The sequence below is a fragment of the Lytechinus variegatus genome, chromosome 3 (assembly GCF_018143015.1).
Source record: "Lytechinus variegatus isolate NC3 chromosome 3, Lvar_3.0, whole genome shotgun sequence".
Taxonomy (NCBI): Eukaryota; Metazoa; Echinodermata; class Echinoidea; order Temnopleuroida; family Toxopneustidae; genus Lytechinus; species Lytechinus variegatus.
The window spans coordinates 16875283-16900415 of record NC_054742.1 but is presented as its reverse complement, the minus strand read 5'-3'; the positions used below and the strand labels follow the sequence as shown (position 1 = coordinate 16900415).

Below are 25133 nucleotides of genomic sequence, written 5' to 3'. Positions count from 1 at the left end.
TTATATATTATATGAAATCTTGATGGAAGATATTTTATCAGTGAAATAAAAAGTATCAAGTGATATAAAATAATCAGTGACATAATACAGTATATTAGAAACATAGTCTTTCCCAGCCAGCAGAGTGTTAATGGAGATATTTCTTGTCGAGTCAAGAAGACAACTCTGAGGCAACAATATGTAAGATTAATGTTTAAAAAAAAGAAATCAAATGTTCTTTGCTGCATGTCAAACTTGCCTTGTTTTATAATTAAATAGAGCTTAATTAAGACACTCAATATTACAGAATTATTTCAAATCCTCTTTTTTGAACAAGAAAATTTGTGATATATATTTAGTTATTTGCTAGGATAGGAAGTCAGCATGGCAAGTAAAAGACCATCCATTTGAAAGCGTGACAAACAAATACTTGACACGACAGTGTAATGAACTCGAGTCCTCATCCTGGTATCCTGTTCTGCCCATGGTTGGATCAAAGTATGTTTCTTATTACTTTACAGGTGGATGCCCTTTGATATGATAGAAATGAATAAGATCGGGAGATGAGAGGGGGAGGGGAAGATGAAAGATGAGAGATGAGATACTGGTGGAGGTATTTTACATGATCACACAAATTGATTGAGTGAAAGCCCTTGGGAGAAGGAACATACATGATACACTAATGCAACATTCATTCATTTTCAGCCTATCAAAATCTCCTGTGTATTGTAGCATAATAATGGAATCGATAATGTTGTCTATTCTCGCTACTGACATAAATTGTCTTGCTCATGGTGGCTGTATGATGGAAATAGAACTTGTTTATGAAATAATTATCTTAAATGATGAATAAAAAAGACCAGTTATAAAAGGCGATTTACAGAGAGCGCTGAGAAGAAATAAAATGGACTAATTAGAAAATGGAAGAAAAAAAGTAGGAGTAGTATAGCAGAGACAGATAGATGAAGAAAGAAAAGGAGAGAGAGACTGAAGGGGGAGTGGTGATACAAAAGAGGAAGCATTTTGTGTGTCAAATATTGATTTATCTTTTATGAATGCATCTACATACTGGTTCATTGATTTTAGTACTATGATGGAGGTGTGATAGGGCAGTAAGATGGTAGTGTGTTCTCTCAACCATAAGAGATGATAAAGTTTTGATGCCCTTCATATCATCATCACTCGCATCATCTATACTGGTCAACCTCTTTCATATTAGGGATAAAAGAGGATTTATTTCGGATGTTGTTCAGATATTTTGACACCTAATAGCTTGCATGGGTGAATGATGAGCATTTCTAAACATGCAATTGGTGTTTTTCAGTCTGCCTTGTACACAAGGATTGAGTCCATTTTTTTTTCAATCAGCACTTCTCAGCATAGATAAAGGTGGTAGTGATATAAAATAATGTAAACTCTTCTCATTCATCCAGTTGTGTTTAATACGGAAATCAACTTACTGTCACAATGTTTAGTCAATTATCAATTGGCTAAACATAGCAACAATGAGTTGATGTATACTTTTTATCAAATTTCTTATTGTGGTAGTGATATGTTCATCATTTTTATACACACTTTGCAAATCCACAGGGGAAAATTATATAAATTTATAGAGTGATAATTTAAGATGCTATGTATTTATCACTGGAAATAGATAATGCACAGCTTTCATGTTTCTAAAAGCCATGCAGATCAAATCCATAACCAGTGCTCCCGGTAATAAGTTAAGACTCACTCTATCACAAGGTTTAGACATGGAAGCTGTGGAAGTCTGGTTTTAATATATTAAAATTTTATTGGTCAATGACGCCTACTGCTGGCATCAGACAGCATTTATTCTTAATGATACTGGTCACTTTTGTGGTCATATTGAAAGTCCTTTGCTTCCAGGGACATAAGGAAGTGGTGGATGAAATATTAATGGAGGTGTAGATATTCACTTAGTATATGGAAAAATTTAGTCAGTGAATATTTTTTTCTTGTTTCTATTTTAATTGTATCGCTATGGAAATAGATTTAACAAGTTGTGTTATAATTAGATTTAGTTTGTTTAATAAGGGGATAACTTTTCTTGAACGAACTTATCACATTCTCTGCCCTACACTCATTTTTTCTTAAGAAGTTCAGAAATACAGTCACTGCGAGTAAAGACAGCAAAGTGGGTCCAACATACTTAACAAATTTTCACCCCTAACCATGATTTGTTTCATTTTAGTTGTGGAGTGGAGATGTTAGAAGTTACCTTCAAGAAGTATATATTTTATTTCATAGCAACAGAAACAGAAATGATCTAGTGACTGAGCATATCTTGTAGACTTAATTATCTATCTTCTGAAGATAGGAAAGAACTGGGATCATGTTTTGTTTCACAAAGTTTCCAGAGAGTAAGCAAAGAGACCAACTTTGATACGCAATCATTTTGGCAATCTCAATTAGTTTTTTCATTGTCCAAAGGATTCTGATGTTATAAAGATATAAAAGGCTTATTTATTTACTACAATAAGATAAGAAAGTGTTTATTTTGTAGTATAAAGTTCTGATTCTGAAGTTCAAATACCTTGTGAATATGTCCATTATTCACCTGTATTTTACTGAAAGTTATATAAGCTTTTCTCCTTCCCTTGATTTATATTTTATTGACCTTTACTAGTAGTTACACTGAATTGATGTAAATGTCTTTCGATAAATTCCTATTCAATTTCGTAGTTATAATTCAAAAGAAAACCTACTTAACCCTAAAGACACTGTAAACAGAGCCATTGTTATAAAACCATTTTCTCAACTTGGTATTGAGAGCAAGGCCAATTTTCATTGATATTATTTGAATCCACTTCTTATAAGACAATTATAGTTCTTTCTCTGACTCAGGATCCAGAAATATGTCTCTGTGATTACAGATCTTGGCAAGTTTCTATTTCTCTCTTAATCTTGGTGGCTTTTTGGACGTGATTTTGACTTTGTTTTTGGCACGTCTGTGGCAACATTATACAGTATTTTGGTATGTCATTTGAGAGTGTGGAAAGCATCCTGTTTTTAAAGCCTTTGTCTCTCTTGTATACCACATACAATAATATCTTAGTTTTTGCCATCAGAATCAGAAAAAGTATTGAAATGTTAAGCTTTATAGATTTAAATCTCTTTATCGTCAAAAGTTTCCATGATGCTGTCCATAATATCTGGATTTGATATAGTATACTTCATGTCTAGTCCTTTTATTCTTGTTTTGCACTGCCTTTATAGTTTCTGCTAGAGTAATGGGGCCTGCAGATATTCACTGATCTTTCAAGTATCTTCATCAAATATTCCTTACAAGAACCTTAATATGTAGGCACCAAGGCTTATCATCAAAATGATATATGAGAAGAAGTAATGAATCAAGGAAATTGCATGGAGATATTTTCCTCCTACTTTGTGTCATAGATCATTGTCAATTCATAGGAGTTCTGATTGAATATGTAGGAGGTATCATGTTTGAATTTAGTTTGCTATCACCAATATGATCATGCTAAACCAATCCAAAAGAAACAAGAAAATATAATTTTCAAAGGAAATAAAGAAATTAAACGTTGGTATAAGAATGATAAAGCAGGACAGGAAACATCGCTTAAGATGGGAGTAAGTGCACAAAGTTCAAATTTAGAATCCATGAATGCCTTTACCAGTATAGTATATTTCATTTTGTTAGTTATCCAATGGAAAATGTGGAATATTTGGATGAGTTTGTTCTTGAGAGCTGTCAAACTGCAATCAGAAGTAGTTTGTCTGGAATGCCTCAGGTGTCCAATGGTACATGGTTTGCTTCATCTGATAGAAGCCAATTAATTAAGTCTCATGTAATAATGGAATATGAGGCCCATGTTCCCCTCTCTCTTCTTTCCCTTGCTCTTTTCACCACTCTCTATGTCTCATCCCCCCTCTCTTTCTCTCCCACTTCCCTTCTACTTGGATATAGCCATGGTTGCTTATTGCATGATACATTTACAATGTTTGTACAGTCTTTTCAGTACTGACAAAAAATCTATTTTTCTCACTGGAAATGAACCTGTCCCATATGTCAGAGACCCCGCTCTCATACATTATCGTATCATTTTTCACAAAGTTAAAATATCGGCAGGTGTCATAAGGCCCACATCAAATGCTAGAGCAGAACACAAACATGATGAGGTTTATACTAAGCTATTGTTAATTCTATCTGTATGGAATTGTGATCTGAAACTTAAACATTGAAGAAAAAAATCTGATGTGTTTTAAGGTAAATTTAAGTTTGCAAACATAAGAATAATTTCTTTGTATCATTTTATTGGTATCTTAGATAAGTATAGACACAGGATACAATTACATTTGCACTTTTAGCACAGACACTTGATGGTTTACATGAGAAAAATTGTTAAATTTGTTTATTAAATGAATTAATGAAATTTTTGATATTTGTTTAAAATTACTCCCATATGGCGATTCCTCTTGATTAATGTCAATTATTATGAAATAAACTAATTATCAACATGTCACACTTTGATCTCATCTCCCTTGTGCTTGGAAAGCTCATGTTGTTTATTTGTAAAAGAAGGTTTGAGAGTCAGCTTTAGAGATTTTCAGGAATGATTTTCCTTTTAAATAACCCATTTTCTGGGCAACTACAATGACTGACAATCTTAAATGCAGTTCAAGCCCATAAATGATTTTTTTTTACAGGGATAAGTATGTGGTTTACTTAGTTTATTATAATCTGTTTACATTTTGATCACCATCTCACTTCTTTTCTATGTTCCCTTTTCCTTGAGGATCATTCTTCAACAAAAAAAATGGAATATGAAAAGTATTATATCAATATTTGTAACAGATACTGCCTACTAGGAAAGATGTATGGTATTGTCATTGCTTGACTTGTAGAAGATCATATTAAACCCCTTTTCAGAGGACTGTACCCCAACTTCCAAGGAAACATATGGAGCAAGTGACTCTCTATAGATACATGAATATCATCAACATCATTAAAATAGCCACAAATGAGTTCTTTATGGACCAAATATGCTAGCAAGATCTCCAATAAAATTCTTGCCACGGTGCCAATCCTATAAGTGGTGATTTACCATGGCGCGGAAGAGTCTGACAATGTCCCCGATATGACTGAGGGCCCCACATAACTGGGGGGCAAATTTTTTTTCATTTCCTTTGAAGCATTGCATGTAAAGTCAAAGTGTGTTTGTAGGTTTGCAGAATAGCATTTTCTTGTTTAGGAATGATTGATTAATGTTTGCATGGTTAAATTGCTTGAGCCAACTAGCTTTGCATATGAAATTTGTTGTGTATACACAGTATGCAAAGTGTAGGGTATACATCACACATAATGCACAAAATGTGGAAGTAAAGGATAACTAGACAAAGAATAAAAACAGACACATGTGTCTCCCTATATTGTTTTGGCAACAAGACAGTGAATTGGGTGAAATTTTTAGAAAGAAAGAAAGAGACAGAGACAGAGAAAGAAAGAAAGAGAAAGAGAGAGAGAGAAAGAAAGAGACAGAGAATGAGTCAATGATACAAGGAAAAGGAATAATACTCATATGTTCTGCATGTAGAATGTCTTACTGAGATAAGAACAATGCTTAAGGCTCATGATAAATCAAACATTAATATCCTGAAAAGATGAAGTTTGGTATTATCCTGCTTGAAAAAAGTGTGAGCATGCTTACTAAGTTCAAACTTGCTCTTTTGAAGAGGATAAAAAGTTTATGCAATGTGTGACATGCATATTGTAAAAACACACAAATTTGTTTAGGATTAATTTTCCAAAAAGGAAATATTTCTTTGCTGGAACATTATACTCTCCTTTTATAATTTCCAATCAATGTGATGAGTAACAACCTGACCACAATTTCAATATCACCATTTTGGTATAAGTTACTATCAAGTTTTAGAGAGGCCGATTTGCTCGATACACATGCCATGCCACCTTTCTCATAAAGAGCAAGTGAGAACAAAGAGGAGAAAAGATGAATGATATCATTTCATCCACACCCAAGTGATTTATTTAGTTTAAGGCTTAATCAGAATCTGCAAAGTTGTCTGTTTAACTTAGTAGAAGATCAGCACAAAGGTGTTACTTCATTGGCCTGTGTGCCCTGGATTTACTTTCAAGAGTCCTATTGTTTGATATACAAAGATCTATTAATATGCACTTGGATTTGACCTCATGAAAGTTTTAACACCTCAACAGTTGTAAATGCCCCATTGTTGATGAGAGAGGCTAGTCAGAATTATTTTAGATTTCAATAAATTTATGTTGTCTTTAGCTTCCAGTTCAGATCAAAGAAGACAGGTGATTGTAAATGGGGATGAATGTGGCAGTCTTTAAAGCTAGACAAGTATTGGCCCCATTCAGACCAGCTGCCTTTAACTTTCTATAAATCAGAAAGTATGTGGGAAGAAATGAATGATGTGCCAGAGTAGCATACTCTTTCATGTCTAAATGAGCTTTTACTGTGGACTCACAGATGTCAGTTTACAGACTGCTGACGGAGTAGTTTCATATTTGTCTCCTCTAGCCTGAGTGTGCTTAGTCTACCAATGTAAACCCACATCTGCAGTGTGTGTGTATCACTGCTGATTCTATGAGTCTGCATCACAGACTAGATCTGCTATGGCTGCAGATTCGCTTCGCTCGTCCTTTCAGAATGGTTTGCAAAGTAGCAGCAATCCCACCTCACGAGCCATTCAGAGTCTGTTTAGCAGACTACAGTGTGCCCTCTTTATAGTATAAAGAAGTGTTGATAATGGCTGAATGTCATTTCAAGCTCCTATTTCATTGAAATTAGAACATCTGTCATGTAACTTTTCTGGGTAATCCCCTTTTCTGTTTTATAATGTGTGTGAGTGCAGGATTATTTTCATCTCCATTTTAATTGGTCTTTGTGATGACAATGATTACAAAGACATAAGACAATTTGCATATATGCTTATTAATGATGAGCGCTACCTGTTTGTTTATTACTTTTAATCAACTCATTGTATTTCGCCAATCCTTGAAGTGAAAAGAAGTTTACAATGTATCTTAAGAGTTTCAATTAATAACTGGTAATACACATTATTTTTCATGTATTGATTATGTTTTTTTTTTTTTGTTCTAATGTAAGTCCTTTTTCTTTCCCTTCCCCTAACATTATTGCTAAAATATTCTTAAACCTACCTGTTTATTATTGAACTCTAAGGTCCACAACCCTATCATTATGCAAAACAAACATTGTTAATTGTGAACCACAAGTGAATAATGTGACATTGTCCCTAGTCTTGTAAAGAAAATCAGTATCAAGCCCACAATAAAAGCCCTCCCTCTTTTCTCCCTGAGCTCCCATGAATAGAAACACTTGTACAAGCCAGGAGCAAACTCTCTAATCAAATTACAACTCTATAGTTGCCTCATATTAACCCAGTCTTGGTATATTGGTGTCTCTCAGATTATTCCTCTATTGCGTAGTTAGCCTTAATCTTTAGTGGTTGTCTCGTTTCATTCGGTCACTCGTGCAAGTTTTCCATTATCATTCTAGCTTTACAATGGATTTATAGGTTCAAGACATTTCTTATCCAAGATTCTTCTTAATATGGAATTGATTGATCACTTAAATTGGGAGAATACATGTCTTGTGGTGTAATGATTAATATCTTGGTTCTACAGATCAGTGAATCTCCAAAAATACTTTTTCTTGCATCTCTTTTCATGAAAATTGAAATATTTGGGGGGTTTTTCATATAAAGAAAGAATCCAATTGATAGCTTCAGGTGTTAGGGTAGGGCATTCATTTGCTTTCAATGAGTTTTTTATGAAAACATTGATAAAGATCAAGGTTTTGACTTCAGTGTATGAATTCTTTGGTATTCATAAATACCTGCCTTCATCAGACTTACTAGACTAGGCAGTGCTAGCTGGCACTAATACACCAAACCTTTCATGATTCCATATTTTTTCTTTCATCCAGGTTACCTTTGATGTACATTCATGATATAGAGTGAGGAAGGCACTAATCGAGGGAACTATTGGATTGAAGTTTGGACGCAGGCATCTTGAGATAGAATGATCAGTAGCAGAATGGTCGGCAGACGGGATAGCATGGGACAATGACCTGGTCTGTAAAGGAGAGGAAATTGGTAAAAGGAGAGTGGCGTCAGAGACTTTGTATGCCCTGCCCAATGTGCAGCAGTAAATGAAGTATGTTTAGAAGGAAGGAGATGTGAAGTTACATTGGAACAGAGTGATTCATACTTTGGATATTGCAAGGCTCTGAGAGCTTGGACTCACTGGATTGTTTGATCTGGACCACATTTCATTGCCATTAGAATTTATTTGATCTTCTTTTTGGAACACAAAATATACATGTAAGTACCTTCTTGAGTTTCAAAGTTATTTTGAATGATGATTTCCAGGCTTTATCACTATCTTTAAAGCATTTCTTTTTATACGTACCAGTTTTGCACTTATATTGAAAGTAGGATTATTAATTGAAGTGTTGAAATGTGTCATCTAAATTAAGCTTATTCTTCTAAATTAGGTCTTATCAAAATTTATGATTCACATTATATTTTCAAATTAATTGGATTAACAATAAGAATACAGACTATGTGGTCATTTAAGAGAGAATGTGAGACTGGATAGTAATTGTACTGGTATACTCTCATTTGTTTTCATTCCAATATTCTTTCTTGTACTTGTTCAATGATAACATAATCATGGAGAAATAAGTTGCAATGAAGAATGCAGTTAGTTTGTGCAGAGATGCCTTTTAATCCACTTTTAGATACAAACAGCAGACTTTAGAATGATGTAAGGTTCATTTCATGTCAAAAACCTTCTTCTTAAATTAAATTTCGCCACCAATACTTTCTATAAAAATTCATTTTGAGTAACTCTATGAGGAGCTACCGTGAAATGCAACAAACCGTCTTGTTATTACTGTATTTTGTATCACTCAAACCAATAAAGTCGCTGGAATGACGTGAGCTTGACAGGTAAACGGATACATGGCAAACGAGCCGAAAGGTATGATATCGTATTTGGCCTGGAGCTTTGTTATTGTAACAAGGACCTAATGGGGAATGAACAACACAATAATTAGATGTAATTGTTTGCAGGTCTGTATGTGCTGGAGAAAATAATGCCCATTTTTGTCTCACTTTGACCCCACCAAGATTGAAAGTTAATGCCCATTTTGGTGTCATATGAACCCGAACAACAACAGAGTGGAAGGAAATTAATATCTACGCATAATTTCTAATATGGGGCTTGAGTAAACAACCATGTTGTCATAAGAAGAATGTTGGTCAAGACCTTATCCGATTGAAATTCTAGGAAAATAATGGGTTTTTTCTGTTCACACTAAAAACAATGTAATAAAAAAATCTGAACTGGTCTCTTTGTAGACAGCATCCTAAATTCTCCTGTACTGTACCTACAAAAAAAAAGTTAGCATTAAGTCTTTTATAAAGGGTATAGTGGGGTCATCCTGCTAGTGTTTGTTTATGTTGGTTTCATTAGGTATGGTTATTGGTATGTTTTGGATGTCAATCTATTTCTGGACAAAGTCCTTTATACACCTCTTGGTTATGTCTATTTCACCAAAGGCTATATCCACAAAAGATGGAGGGTCCCCATGCCCATCCTCCCAAATATGCAGACATAATCATATCTTGTTTTGCCTTTTAAACCTTCTTTATTCTTAATTTGGCCAGGGAAATAAAAGGGTGCAAATTTGAGGGAGATGGATAAAATGAACCTTTATACTGGCATTTTATTGTAGGCTATAGGATTTGTAGTCAATAATCAAGAAGAGAGATCAAAGTAATTTCAATCAACCATTTCAATGGAACCTCCTTGATCAGATGCTGATCTTCATTATCGTTACAAGCAATGAGACCATTTTGTCTTGTCGGTAATGAATGCCCTTAGCAAAACATTTGTGCAGAAACACCCTTACGTGTACAGCTAAGGGTGTTGTTGTTGTGCACATGCAATGCGCAAAAGTGTGGTGTCTCTCACATCATCAAGCCATTTTGTTATGTAAGAATTCATTATACAACAATTAACATTACATGGAAAAGTCAATGATCAATTTTCTTTCATATTGAATTGCTCTAGAATGGATGCTACTTCTTTCATTGCAGGGGAGTAGACAGATAGGAAATGCAGACATTATTGTCAGATCTATGAAAATAACTGTGTCCAGAATAATGCCATGAAACACATATTATTGAGTTATTTTCCAGACAAATGGTGAAAGTTCATGATACTTAGAATACTCTTTTGTTTTCCCCGTTGTTGCCCAAAAATTTAACAGTGATTATTATGGCTAGTTACACTGGATTGGATATAATTTCGACTCTGTTCAGGGACAAGGCACGCACAGAATAAAGCATTTTTGGGGTTGTTCAATAATCAGATTGGGATAGATTTCCAATATCTATTTCCCTAAAAAGTATTTACATGATTACACATGTAGTAATAACATCATTTGATTATGCATGTTGAAAATAATATGAATGATATGAAAATGATATGAATGTTGGTGTTGATGAATTGGAATAAAGAAATGAAGATAGAACTTTGTTTCATATTGATGAAATTGGAAAGGTGTTCAATAAATTCAAATTTTGCATTCTAGTTAGCGCATTTTAGTTTGAATTATACTTCAAACGTTGCATAGAATATAAAACGTATTTATCTGAAAATGTACTATGGTTACCTGTTACATATATTTGAATTTCTTTTTGTGTTTATTTCTTTAGAATGAAAATTATAGAAATCTATTATGTTTTGTTCTTTACAGTGGTGGTGTTTTAATAGAGGGATACCTTAACTACTCTAGGCATGGAGATGTCCATGTGTATCTGGTTAATGATCTCCCTCATTCATCTTGCTTCATCTCAAGCTCCAAGAGGAAGATTTAACTCATATCAATGGAGAACAGGTAAGACTTGACCCCCTATCAAACGGTCCTAATATTTGTACATCCTAACGGGGGGGGGGGGGGCTTCTGAACACATTGGCTTTTGCCAAGAATCTTAATGCCCTATTAGTGATTAATTTGAAAATAAGGATTGAAGTCTTTCATGATTTGATGCCTAATAGTAACAATGATTAGCTGATATAGAGATGTGTTTAAAACTATAAGTGCCATGGCGCCAGAGATGTGTTCATCCTGTACCAGTAGCAAACATAACATCAGTAAAAATTAACGCAATTAAAGTCTTCATAAGGAATGGATTCCATTTTATATTGCTATACATGCTTTTTTAAAAGAACATTAAAACTTGGATTAGATTCCAGATCCCCTATACCCCTCCTTCCCCCCCCAAAATGGGCATCAAATGTTCTTTTAATTTTAAGAAATTACTCGCCTCTTTTTGAAAAGTCAGGATAAAAAGGGAAGTGGTGTAAGAATTCAACAAGCTGTGGTCTCTTTCAGTCTCTTCAATCTGGCTTACCGCCATCCTGATAAGTTGTAGACATGACTCAGAATAAAACATTGGTGGAGTCTACAGGTATTTTACATGATCAGCTTTACATTAACCAAAATCAGTGGTTGCCCCGTGGAAGTCACCCTGGCAATAGAAAAGACTCCAATATCCCCACTTTGATCCATCATGCTATGAATCGGCCATTATGGCAATCGCTGATCAGATTTTAGCTGCAGAGCACCAATCTATCAGAGTGGACCACATATTCACTTATTACTAACAAATATTTCAAATGCGGCTTGCGGGCTGGGGCAGCCAGTGATTTTCTAGTCTGCCATTTTACTGAAGTGCCGTCTTTGCAATAATGGATTATATCTTAAGCCACTTCTCTCCTACCCACTATTCTGTAATTTTCTACTTCAGCCGTGTTTCATATGAGTGTTTTAGTTCTTATCAGAATAATGACCACTTTCTATGAGTCTATCTTAAGGGAAAACATATCTAAACTGATGCTACTGATTAAATAAACAGAAAACAAACAATGAAATTATAAATCTATTAAACTAAATTTTGGAGGGAGACAAATGGTCTGAATGTATTTACTTCATCCCCAATAATTCAACATTGATAGTTTGATATGATCTGAAGTGTCATATATTAATTACAGAAGTATAATGGGATACGATTGGCTGTATAATAGCCAAAATTGTCCAGGAATGAAATGTATTTTTTCTTTCAAAATAGACTATAATCATTTTTATCATTCAACACCTGATTAAATTGTTGAGGAGATACCTCACCAAGATAACATGATGCCTATAATTCCTATGCATTTGAACCTTTCTAATGTAATTTTTACTTTTTCACAAATCTTTTTAGTTTGTCTTGTTTTATTAATGAAAATATTCCATGATAAGCATCCATTTCTGTTTGAAATTACTGAACTTCTAGGAAGATCGTAGAGCAAAAATTTCAAATAAAAGTTGCACAATTATAGTTAACAGTTATATAGGAAAATATTTTCTTACTTATGAAATTAATTAAACACAGAGTATAGAAATAAGAATGGATATTCTTAGAATCTGAAAAGAATAAGTATCTTTTTTTGCATATCTGAACTTTGTATGATGTGTTTAATTACAATTGATCTGCTAATATGATTTTTGAACTTTTGATCTATAACAAGTTCAAGTAACAAATAATCTTTAACTATTTAAAGATGGCTGCACTATTAGACCATACTAAGAAAATGCTTCATGAAAGATGTATTCATAAGACAACTCCAAGGTTGAACTAAATAATGATGACGAATGTTCTACAGAGATTGGCAGGAAAGAGAACCACTCTTTACATTTATTGTGCAACGAATGAACAAAATTGAGGCTGAGTGAAACAGTAATTAGACTCTTGTAATATCATATGGACAAAATATAGATTTGAGCAGCAGACCAAGATGGTGACTAATAAAATTGCGGTGTCTCCCCTCCTCCACCGACCCCCCCCCCACCAAAAAGAGGGATGAAAAATAGAAATGAAATATTTGATTGGTATGTGGCTTAGGCTCATCAATTTTAATCTCTCTCATGATTATATAAATACCAGTTGAGACATTTGAAATAAATTGAATTGAATAAAAATAGGGGAAGCCCTGTATAAGGATGAAGCAGAGTGGATATTGGGAGAATCCCGGTCATTAGTCCAGGGAATTCCTTGTGGTGAGAGAGAGTAATTCATTATATTTGGAAGAAGTTCTTTGATGTCAGTTTTATATCTATGAGTCATCGTCATCCATCATCTCTTCTATTGACGAGATGGTGGTTGTTGAGTCCATCTTTTTCATTTTTAGAAGCATCAGAAAGACACAATTGGGCCATGGTAACTTTGATTTTTATCTCCTTTGTCCATTACTTGAGTGGGGTGATATGATTGATATAGGGCATTTGTATGACATCATTCCATCTTCATAAAGTGTGTAAGATTTTTTTTTTTTTAGCTGAGAGCATTTTTCCCTAGGGCATGAGGATCAATTTATTTTTTATTGTTGACATCTAATGCAGAATGAAAATTCTTTGTACTGAAAATAAGTAGAGGACCCCTTTAAAATGGCAAAAGTCCACATCCTGCTTCGATGGAGAAGAATCGCGGAGAAACATCCTGTAAGAGCGTAGAATTAGTAGAAAGCCTCGGTTCTCAGGAGGCAGAACACTACAAAACAAACTTCATTCACACACACGATCACAGCTAGTCCTGTCAATACTCTTCGCCTTCCACACCCATCAATTAGTATATCTACAGTTTGAACAACGGATGAGGAAAAAAAAAGAACACGCTGTTCTACTCATTGTGGTTCAAAGGCTTTTAGCTTGAGCATACAAACCCAAGACCATCGCTCCACTCCTACTTCTCAGCTACCATTTCCTCATTTATAGGCCGCAATGTCTGCGTTCTGGCAATTGAATAAGATTGGTGCCAGATTGAAGGTATATTTACCACTTGGTTTCAATGAAGCTCAATGACACAGACTGCAAACACTTTTACTTGTGATCACCACAGTAATATGGAGAGGTACTGTAATAGAATTATTATAACCTCCAGTAAGCTCATACCAACAAAGAAAGCAGGCCATAAGAAGGGAGGGACTTTCTTTGCAACCATCTGACCAGTGTCTCTTCTCAATCAATTCTCTCCCTTGCTCTTAAGCAATCATCGCAGGCCTTTCCTCATTGGCACCCTTGTGATGTTCTGTATCCCAGCCAAATACACTAAAACCAAGATATCAGATTAAGGGATACCAAATTAAGGCTGTAGGAACAACCCCATTTACTCAATCAGAGACACTTTCTTTCAAGTCTTGGATCCAGTCTGAGTCACGACCATAGAATGTGGTAGAAAGTACTAGATATATTGATCATTATTGGTATTCTGAAGTGTTTGCAAAACCAATTTTGACATCTACATGTATCCCTCAGGAAGAAAAGGATGACTAAGAATTCTTTACAAACTATCCTTTTTCGTTAGCATTGCTAGTTATTAATGAGATAATTTTATGCTGTTAGATTATTTTCATACTCTTAAATTAATATGCGGATGGTAATCCATCAAAGGGTTTAAGAACTAAATCTTCAAAAAGGCTGCGCTATTCTTTCACAATTTTTGTCGTGTTGATTAGGCGCTTCTCATGTAAATTCCTAGGAAATTAATTTAATTTGTGTCTCGGCAAAAATCCCTGTTCGTGTTCCTTTGCTAAGTCGGTAAAAGTGGCTTCAATTTGGCTGTATTGTACCTTCGGGTTATGTTTGAGGCCTCCCTTTTATGAAAGATTGTCCTTGTAGGAAAAGCAATATACTGATTACTGTGGAGAAAGAATTGCCTTTTTCTATCATAATTTTGTAGTAATCACAAAGTCTTGTGAAATTGGTCAGCAATCCTTTCATAATAATGCCGCCTGTTGTATTTTGACAAAATATTTGGTATTTTGATATGAATAAAGTACTAAGAGATTATGAGATTGATATCAAAAGACCATTCATAGCAAGGAAATGAATCATTCTTTGCTTGGGGGCAGGTTTCATTCATATAAATTCTAGGAATAATTGTGGAATGGTTAAAAACAACCAATTATAGTTCACTCATTTTTATTACACATCTCTAGCTATTAATTAATCGCAACATTTTGACCAAGACATGACAAGAGTGAATAAAGGTTTTCATTTTACAAAATAAAATGACATTCTGTCCTTAGTTTGGATTGTTTAGAGAGAGGAGTTTTGGCAATTTTCTATCTAACAGTGATTTAACTATAAAAAAAAGTGAACTGCCATAATCGCTTATTCCCATTGTGTATTGTTTATTGAGGTAGATACCTAGAAAAAGCTTACAGTCACTGAAAAGCAGCACATGCATTTTGAAACTGTAGTAGTTGTGATTTATCTTCTTTCACACCAGACTTCTTTGTTCAGTTATGATCTACATAACAACTGTATTAGTAATCCTACAACAAGGCAATGTATTATGGATCACCTGCTTTGTTTTATTGTAACAAACTCTTGATAGAATTAACTCAGATTTTTAGGTCAAAAAGTGGATGACTCTAGTAATATGTGATTCTAGTATTAAAAATAGTTTTATGATAGAGAAAGGATAGAAGGAGTAGTGAGGGTGAAGATTTGGGGAATGTCAGACTTAAACTTTGATATAACAATACAAAAACAGCTTCTATCTTTGCAATGAAGACCTTTTTTTCTTGGATATAAAGCACTTCAGGAGGTGAGGAAGGAGAATAGAAACAAAACATGGTTAATCATTAGGAGACAATGTAGAATAAGAATGAGGCAAATATGTAGACAGAATAAGATAATGAAAGAGGAAAGGAGAGGATAAAAGATGGATGAAGTAAGTTGGAAAAAAATAGAGAGATAGAAGAGAGAAGCAAGAAAATATTCTTGGAAAAAATCACGCTATCACATTATGAACATGATTCTGTCCTCCTACGTAGTGACATTTTGAAATTGATTTGTAGGTTACAAGTAAGGTGATACATGACATATTACTACTGTGATTTCAAAACAAAAATAGAAGTGGCGCGTTTTTGACAGATTTGACCATCTGTTATTTTCCTCTCAACATTTGAAAATCAAACTTTAGTTGGGAGGCTTGAGAAGAGAATTTATGAAAGATATCAACAGCATGAAAGTTGAAATTGTGTTGTTGATTGGTAAAGAATGTAATTGTTATTCAATAATAATACAGTGATTAAGACATGTTGTTCGAGTAAATAAGGTATAGATCTAACCATTTGGTTGCTATGAACATGGAGTAGCTATCCAGGGCTGTGTACTTAATTATGTATTTAAAAATTATTTACAAATCTAAATATGGAAATGTAAATTAACAAAGTAAATGACATAGAGATAATATTATTCACCTTCACTTTTGTCAAATGAATATGAATGCAAAAGATTTGTCACAAAGATATAGGTAGAATAGAGAGAGGGAGAGAAATAAAAGGTGTGTGAGAGAAAGAGCCTGAAATGTGCAATGTAAGTAACATTACTATACTTAGTTACATGTTATTGATGTTCATCCCAATTGATTATCGACTTAGCAGCCAAACCCACCTGCAAAATCTAGCGCTTCAGTTGCAGAGTCATTTCACTAACTGCTACCTAGTCTTGTCCCCATCCCTCTATTTAAGTAAATTCAATGGAATCATATTCTCTCTCTTATTATAATTATCTTCAAATAACTTATCAGCATTTCCAGCCCATCAGGGAAATCAGGGAAAGTTATTTTACTTTTTTCTAGTCAGGGAAAAATCAAGGAATTTGATTTTAAAAATACCTCAAATCAGGGAAAAATGCCACAAAATGAGGAAAAAGTTAGGGAATTTTGATCGGCATAAAAGTCAAAAGCACAGTAATCTTATATTTTGTTGCATATCAAAACAACATTGACTGAATGACTGGTTAAGGTGTTTTTAAGTGTTTTTTTTACATGTAATTAACTGCAACAACTTAGAAAACATCTTAAACTGGGAATGGGTTTAAATAATTATCAGGGAATTCTTAAAGTTCATCAGGGAAAAATCAGGGAAACCCTGGTTATCATAGTTTTTAGAAATATCTTATCAAATTTTAATAGTCATGATATCTTTTAATGATAAGATGGGTTGAATTGTGCTTCTGATTTTCAAAGAAAAATCCAGATTTGTGACTGACACTAAAACTTTGCTTGTTGTTATGATTGCCTCACAAATGAATACAGATCAAAGTTCAGGAAATGATTATTACATTGAATAGAGAATTGTTTATTTCATATAATCAATTATAGCCAGCTTCAAGCACCCTTTTTTATAAGACATCAGAAATTTAGGAGGAAGACTAACCAAGAAACTGGATAAAAAGGTCAATGCAGTAACAAACATGTTTATTGTCTGTTGTTCTGTCCACATCAATGCAGCATTGTGCATTGTGTTCTTGGAAATTACCCTTATCAGATAAGATTGAAAGGACAATATGTGATTGACATCTACCTCCATTTAAGTGAAAGATGTGATTGATTGTATCAAAGTGTATTCATGTTCAAGGTTTTTGCCATTATACATGTCAGGTAGGGTGTGCAACCATGGTTAGATTTGTCTGTCTTAAGCAAAACTTGTTATAGATGCTTTTCTTTATCCTTCGATAACTTAAATCTAGATTTCTTTTTAGATTATGAAAATCAAGAGTCAAATAAAGTTTACTGAACATGAATAACAACTTCTAAATCTACCGTGAAGTCTAAATGAAAGATGATATGAATTTCACAATAAAAAGGGGTTGAACCTTACTTAGAATAATATAATATGAAATACTAAATTATCTTTCCTAGATTGGTACTGATAAGTGGCCAATTCAAGTGCATAAGGGAATGAGAGATGCACACCTCCATATTTTGGGAATCATACATTGTGAACACATCTTAATATTACTAGATCTAATAAAAATCATCATCTGTGCCCTGTCTCTTTTTTCAATATTTTTTCTTTGCTCCCCCCCCCCCACCTTTTATTTCCAAACCCTTGATCCACCACAGCTTATCTACTAAAGATATGGAACAACCCATTTACAATCTTTAGTTTATAGTCTAAAATTTCTATCAAGAGTTTGGTCTTGTCACATTCTAATATACCTCAATACAAATGTACTGTTAATCATGACTGGTGAATCTTTGTATTCACTTAACTTTTCAATCAGTCAAAAAGTGTGGTTTATTATTTATATAACAAATCATGAAAATAAGTAATGATAATTGGCTGTGTGCGTAGAATGGCATAGGGTATTTTTCAAGTTCAAACATTACTTTTTTCTAGTAATTGATTGACACAAACACTGGCTTTATACCTTCTTGTAAATTATATTTAAAACAAATACTTGCTGGATTCATATTTTATAAATATTGCATATGTATGTCACCTCACTATATTGTTTTGTGGATGTCTTTAAGATTCATTGTTTATGAGTACAAAGCAATTTACTGAGCATACAAGAAGGTATGGAAAAGGTTTTACTATTTCAAACCCAGGGAAGCTTGGAATGCTAAAGACTTGATTGGCAAGCTTTTATCACAGTTTTGTGTCTCTCATATTGAAATCTCACTGATAGGATTTATTTCTTTTTCTCACTGCAAACTGACTCTAGATTTGTCGGTCCCAGTCCTATGATCCTATCGGCTTGGCCGGCAGTGGATACATTCAGGAAACTCTAACGACTCTTGATCTCTGTTTAGTTGCCATGGTGATGCTAGTTTTCTGGGTGTGGATGTTGTCATCACCGGTCCTCCTGCGTGGCGGTAGGATCCCTCTTGAAATGAGAGTCGGCTATAATGACATCGAGAGGGGTGTCATTAGCACCCCTCTAAGGTCTTTAGTGGCGACTGATGGGCTGCAAATCGACAGTGATGCTCATGTTTGCTGCCAATTTCTATTCTCATACTTACTGACTTGTATGTTGATTTAACCATCTCTGGGGGCATATTCTAAACTTGTAGACAGCCTGCATGTAACAAATATTTCTTGCTAACTGAAACCTATCAGAGAATACTGGAAATATTTAACAGAGAGAGGGAGTAGAAACTAGCACAGGAAATGAGAAGTCTTGGATTAGGAATGTTTGGAAAAATTGAAAATTTGACAGCTTGACAATATTCTGTCCAGATCAAAACACTTTTCTGCAGAAGATTTGAAACATTAATCAAGGTCACAGAAAGTTAATGTTACTTACAGTTCTTGCATTTCATAGGCTGAAAGGTCAGCAGTGTTTTATACATGTACATCTGGTATAAACCTGATACTCAATCCCATTTCTTCTCAAGGTTTGAAAACTTACCTGCCTCTGCTCTTGAAGTAGGACTGGTTTTAGATTGCTTTCTATCTTTTAAACATGAAATGCAACATTGTATATTCCATGAATTGGAGTCTATTTTTATACAACAATACAAAGGATACAATCAAAATACCCTTTAACAGAAGCTGCCCTGTATTGCTGGGAACTATTGGTTGATGATGTAAAAATTTGCATAATAGATTAAAATCAACCCTGCCAAGCATGGAGAAGCAGAAGCCAAGATGAAAGAATCTGGTTGTGAAATCCCTCTGCCAATAACTAGTGTACAAGAGAGAATCAATAATTAATAATCCCTGGGACAATGGACATAATAGAGGTTGTTTCAGTAACAAGATTAATAAGACTCCCTTTATTAGTTAGCATGCATCTGGTATGGTAGTATACTAAGGGTTTATTATAGGGTCAAGGAGTAGTCATCAAAACAATCAGTTGACTTCAAACTCATCAAAGAGGTTATGATCACAATCTACGGAGGTGATATATTAGGAAAGTCCTTCAGAACAATCAGATACCTTAATACAAAACTATGATAATAATTGACACAGAAAACTGAAATGAATGATATTCATATCATTCATATAATTTGAAAAATTTGATAAACCCCACCATAATTCTTAATAGTTTACGTCTTTATTTACTTATCATTAAGGAGAATTCAACCCCATTTCTTTAAGTATAATCCTAGTTTTGTAACGAAAGATGGAAATATAATACTCCCTTGCTTCCTCTCTTGTAAACCAAACACTTGTGTAGAATTACGTTGTACATACTCCAGTCTCTTATTTTCCTTGTGTAACATGGTATCGAGTTGAAGCATCTCTTTCTCAGCTGACCCCATCATAAGAGGGATATGAAGAAGAAGTTGTTCAGGAGTCTAGACACCCAGGCTCAACTCAATGGCTTCATTCATATTCATATTTTCATATTTAAAGAGGTCTCTCCAATGGAGCCATTTTGATTTTTATGTACTTTCACAGCTAGACAGCTCTGTAATTATGATAAGCATGTGTGAGTTGATGGTATTACTGTGATGGCTTTTATTTTTATACTGTCAGCACATAGAGAGGAGAAAGAATTCAGAAATCTATTGTATTTATCATTTAATTATCATATTTTAGTAGAGAGCTAGCATTTTGTAAAACATACTGCACTAGAAATAATTCAGTATCTTTTTGTTTCCACATTCACACATTTATTATTAATACACTGTGATAATGTCAGCAGTAAGTTATAACATCTCTTTTAAAATTGTTTTTGGAAAAAACAAGTTGGCCATAATAGTAAACATCCCTTTATTATAGTAACATACACCATGATATGAAATTCATTTTCATAAAAGCAGGAAAATAAGAGAAAATCCATCTAAAGAATAATAATAATAATTGTTATGAATATTCAAAGTTTAATTTTGTTACATCAAATGAGATCATCTCCAAAATAACATCATTTTATATAAATTCCAAGAAGTACAATTTTTTTAGAAACCAAAAAGATTTACCAGTGCGTTTGATATTTTTCTTACATGCTTCCATGAAATGTAAATTTATGGAAATTAGTGGAGTTTATGTTACATTATGTACATTGGAGCTGCTCACATATGATAACACAAAATTTAAACTTACATTTGAGAACCCATACCTCTATATTTCATTAATGATTTTTTTTGCTATGCATTCATTTATATATATTTTTAACATGATTGATATCAGTTTGTACTTTCCTAAATGACTAACAGAAAAGCAACAGTAGAAAGTATCCTGTTTGAATTGAAATGGAGTTTGTCATATACAAGTATAAAAAATTAAAACATCAGTATTAAAAGTGAATTATTGATACAACAGATAAAATCTGTCTTGTTTAAATGAAGATTGTAAGCTTGTGACATTCCTTATTTCCATCTGGTACACAAGGACACTTTAGATTAGTAAACTTAAGTTTGGTCAAAAGATTGTTATGATTCATTTCCATGCACCTGGTAATTACTAGTAATGATGATGTTATCTATTTGTTAGATTTGGTGTTGGTATAATTACAAGTTTTGTCCATTTAAGAAGAGAAACCCCCTGATGAAGCAACAAGTGCATTGTATAAGGACATTGATGGATGATATCAAATGACTAACCACCAAGTCTACCATGATGTTTGCTCAAAGTTTAGTCACGATATAGACTAAGACACAACTCATCTATCAAACACCACTACCATGACCAGGACCCTCTTCAGACAAGGAAAAACAGATGAGAGGTTGGAAAAGATAATAGGGGAAAATGTGCATAAATTCTACTGGAATATATAGTATTTTTGTCTGGATATTGTGTGTCTTTAATGATGAATTTGATATTGACTTTTTAATTGGAATAATGCCTCAAGTTGCCAATGCAGTTTGAGGCAATATGAATTCCAGTTATCTGAATGGGGTAGGAGTTGAGACTACATGAACAGATACTGTTTGAAAAGAGAAGTACTGTTTTAGGTGTAGAAGCGTCACTTCTTTGGTATAACTACATGGTAATGAGTCATAACAAGCATGATCAATCTTGCATAGACATTAAGGGTGGGACTGATACCAGAGGATGAAGAGAAAGAGAATGTTTCTATTGATTGCATGTAGGTTTAATATCATTAAGTGCATATGTCCTTCATTATTATTTGATTTAGGTTAAAATAATTTGCTTGCTAATGGAAACAACCAACAATTGGAACGAAAATTGCTCTTCACAATTTGTCATTCTACAGTTGAGTGTGATTTCATCATATTTGTTTTGTTATATTAAAATTTTTTATAAGCAATAATTCAGATTTTTTTCCCTCTGAAGATGATTTTATGAATGAATTGTTGATCTGAGTATACTAGTGAACAGCTTAAATTTCACTTAATAAAAATGACAGAATTAGATATTATCAAACAAACATCAAGAAAATATTTTCTTTGTAGTGAGTTATTGGATAGCAAGTACTTGCAATCAAAATAATTTAAGAGGAAACACATTTTGAATAAAAAAAAAAAAAAACTAGAATTAAGACGACACAAGAAGCAGCATGAACAGTATAAAAATAGGGCTGCCATATGCTTTTAATTTTAGAACTGTACAGCATAATCAGTGATTTTAGTATTGTATCTTGCCCTGGAATTTTCTTTTGAGCAATGCAGAATTATTACCTCTTCATCACAGTAAGAGCTGAGTCTTTTTTTTCTATGATTACACATCAATTTAGAAAATGACTATTGCTAAAATGGGAACAATTTGAGAGATGAGAGAATGCATAATACTGCAGCCATTTCTCTGAAGATCTAGTTTGAATTGAGAAAAGTGGAAAATGTAAATTTTTACAAAAATTCAAAATATTTTGGTGGGGTGTAAGGCAAATGTAATTTTCTAGTGTACTCTTAATGTAGATTAAAGTAGATGTAACTTGGACTGCATAGCATGAAAGAGTCATCCCCAATGGCTTACACAAAATGTGATATAGAATGTATGTGATTGTGTGATAAATAAAAAATAGATATTCAACTTTCATTAAGGCAAAAGTGATTGGAAAAAAAAGAAGAAATTATTTTGAACTTCAAAGAAACTTGATGTCAACAAACTTCTTACCTACCCCATACTGCAGTTTATTTTCTGCAGTGACTCCTCATTTACATATTTGCAATTTTCTGTCCCCTTTTCATCTAAAAACAATCACACTACCACCAGCAAATTGATCAGAGAGCAGGAGAAAATGAAGTAATCATAGTTCTCCTCTGGCAATCATTGATTGTTGCTGGATTCATACACAGGCTACTGATATTTCTTGTCAGAAATGCACTTCAGAAAGAAATGAACTCCTTTTTAAGGAAAGATCTCAAATCTGACATTGATTTGAAACATTGTGAATGTCCAGTTTATAGATTTGTTTTATTCAAGTAAGCAATATCTGTCATGAATGAGGCAACAAGAATATGAAAACATTCATTTATTCCTTTGACTTTTACTAATATATTGTGGAATGAACTCCGAGAGTATTACACATCGATAGAAATCAATATAAGAGAATATCAGTAATTGAATGTGTGGCCAGAAATGGTATGCTTACTTTAAAAAAAACTCTATATTATGATAGCATTATGAAAAGAAACAAATGAAATGGATTGGATTTCATATTGTAGTGATGTCCTTTAATAACGCTTCATTTAGATTCGATGGACATGCTTGGTGGAGGAAATTTGTTTTTTATGCAATTTCTGTCTGTCTTCATTATTTGAATCGGACTACATTGGACTTCTGTCAATGCATATTATGGAATCACTCTTTTTTTCTTGTTGATATCACCTTACACACACATACAATAACTTTTCTCAATCTCATTCATATCTATGCTAGGCCTACTCTATTATCAGTTTGGATTGGGACTAACATGGAGGGGTGTTTTTTTTATTGGGGGGGGGGCATGATCATCTTAAAGTATACAATTTTGAATGATAAAATGAGGCCTGTCATTTGTGTCATTATTTCACTGTGGTCAATGATATGCATTTTTTTTGTTCTTGACTGCTAAGACATTGTGATTACTTAGAGGTTAGCAACTAAGTAGATGGTATCCATGATTTACCAAAGGCACAATTTGGTATCAAACCCAAGTCGTGAAATAAAGCTATAACTCTACAAAATGGATGCATGAATAATTTCATATTTACTATTTCATTCTAGTTCTACATCATGATCGAGGGCAGATCGGGGGGGGGGGGCAAATCTCATAAAATTTAAAACTGTACATGTCAGCAGCATATAAAATAGGGTAATTGCGCATCTCATGGAATTAGTGATGACTTTTTTTTGTGCGTGTGTGTGTGTAGAAGTTTGCGATGACAAAATGTGCAGCAATTTTACTGATGACATTAATTGGGGGTACATTTGCACCCTGTAAAACCAAGGAGATATCTCCTTGGTTGAACTCTGGATCCTTGTCTGACTATCATATTGACTTTTAGTGATGTTAACACCTATGAGTGGTGTAGACTTTAATTGGAATAAACACCTTTCCATCTCATCTGTCATGATATAGATCCATAGGTGTAATCAACAGTGTTGACTGAAATTCTCAGAAAAATGCTATTAAAGTACACTGTTGATTTCTGCTCCATGTGAAAAACTGGTCCCCTGTGAATCCCCTGCGAATGTGCCTCCAATCGGCTGTCTCAACTCAGGTTACCCACAATCCACTTCAATGAAGCCGTCAGGAGGCTTGTGAAGTCAATGATACTCCTCGTCTGCGTAACGGTGCCAAGAAGTCTGCCAAAAGTACATCCAGGTATACATATATACTACAACGTCAAAAGAGGGAGAGGTAGAAAAAAAGAAAAGAGAGCTCTGACATATAACTCACATTATTCCTCTCAGTTTCTCTATATCAGTTCCTTCTTTCATTGCTTCTTCTTGTCGTAGCATTCTCTTTAAAAAATACTCTTTAGCTTGCTTCATGTGTTATTCTGCTGCTTTGAATGTATGTATTTATTATACCCCTTTCATATTGCGCTTTTGACTGGCAAAGTTCGCCAGCGAAGGGGAAAGTGTCCAGTATGAAAGTTACACAGGAGAGCTTCACTGGTGAAGTTCGCCGGTGAAAAGGCCTGTATGAAATCAAACCGGAGATCTTCTCTTTATTGACGGCAGAGGTAAATTTTTTTCTCTCCCGAAGTCCACTGTACCGAGATTCCGCGCGCGATAAGTTGCAAGCTCAGCTGAACATAATTTTTTTTTACTAACAATATTTATTCAAAAACACTTTTTATATGTATAAAATCTGCTAAAATATAAAAACAATGTAATATTGTTTGTTTTCGTAATA

General features: G+C 33.8%; 1 protein-coding gene across 2 annotated transcripts in view; it reads left to right on the top strand.

The window, feature by feature from the left end:
- The first annotated feature begins 7931 nt into the window (after positions 1-7931).
- The window catches only part of LOC121410354 (thrombospondin type-1 domain-containing protein 7A-like), a 93756-nt gene continuing 76554 nt past the window's right edge, over positions 7932-25133 (top strand). For both annotated transcript variants that reach the window (XM_041602383.1, XM_041602382.1), the window contains exons 1-2: positions 7932-8349; positions 10794-10934. In XM_041602383.1, coding sequence (XP_041458317.1) covers positions 10835-10934 — 100 coding nt within the window. In that variant the 5' untranslated portion in view covers positions 7932-8349; positions 10794-10834. The remainder of the gene's footprint in view (positions 8350-10793; positions 10935-25133) is intronic.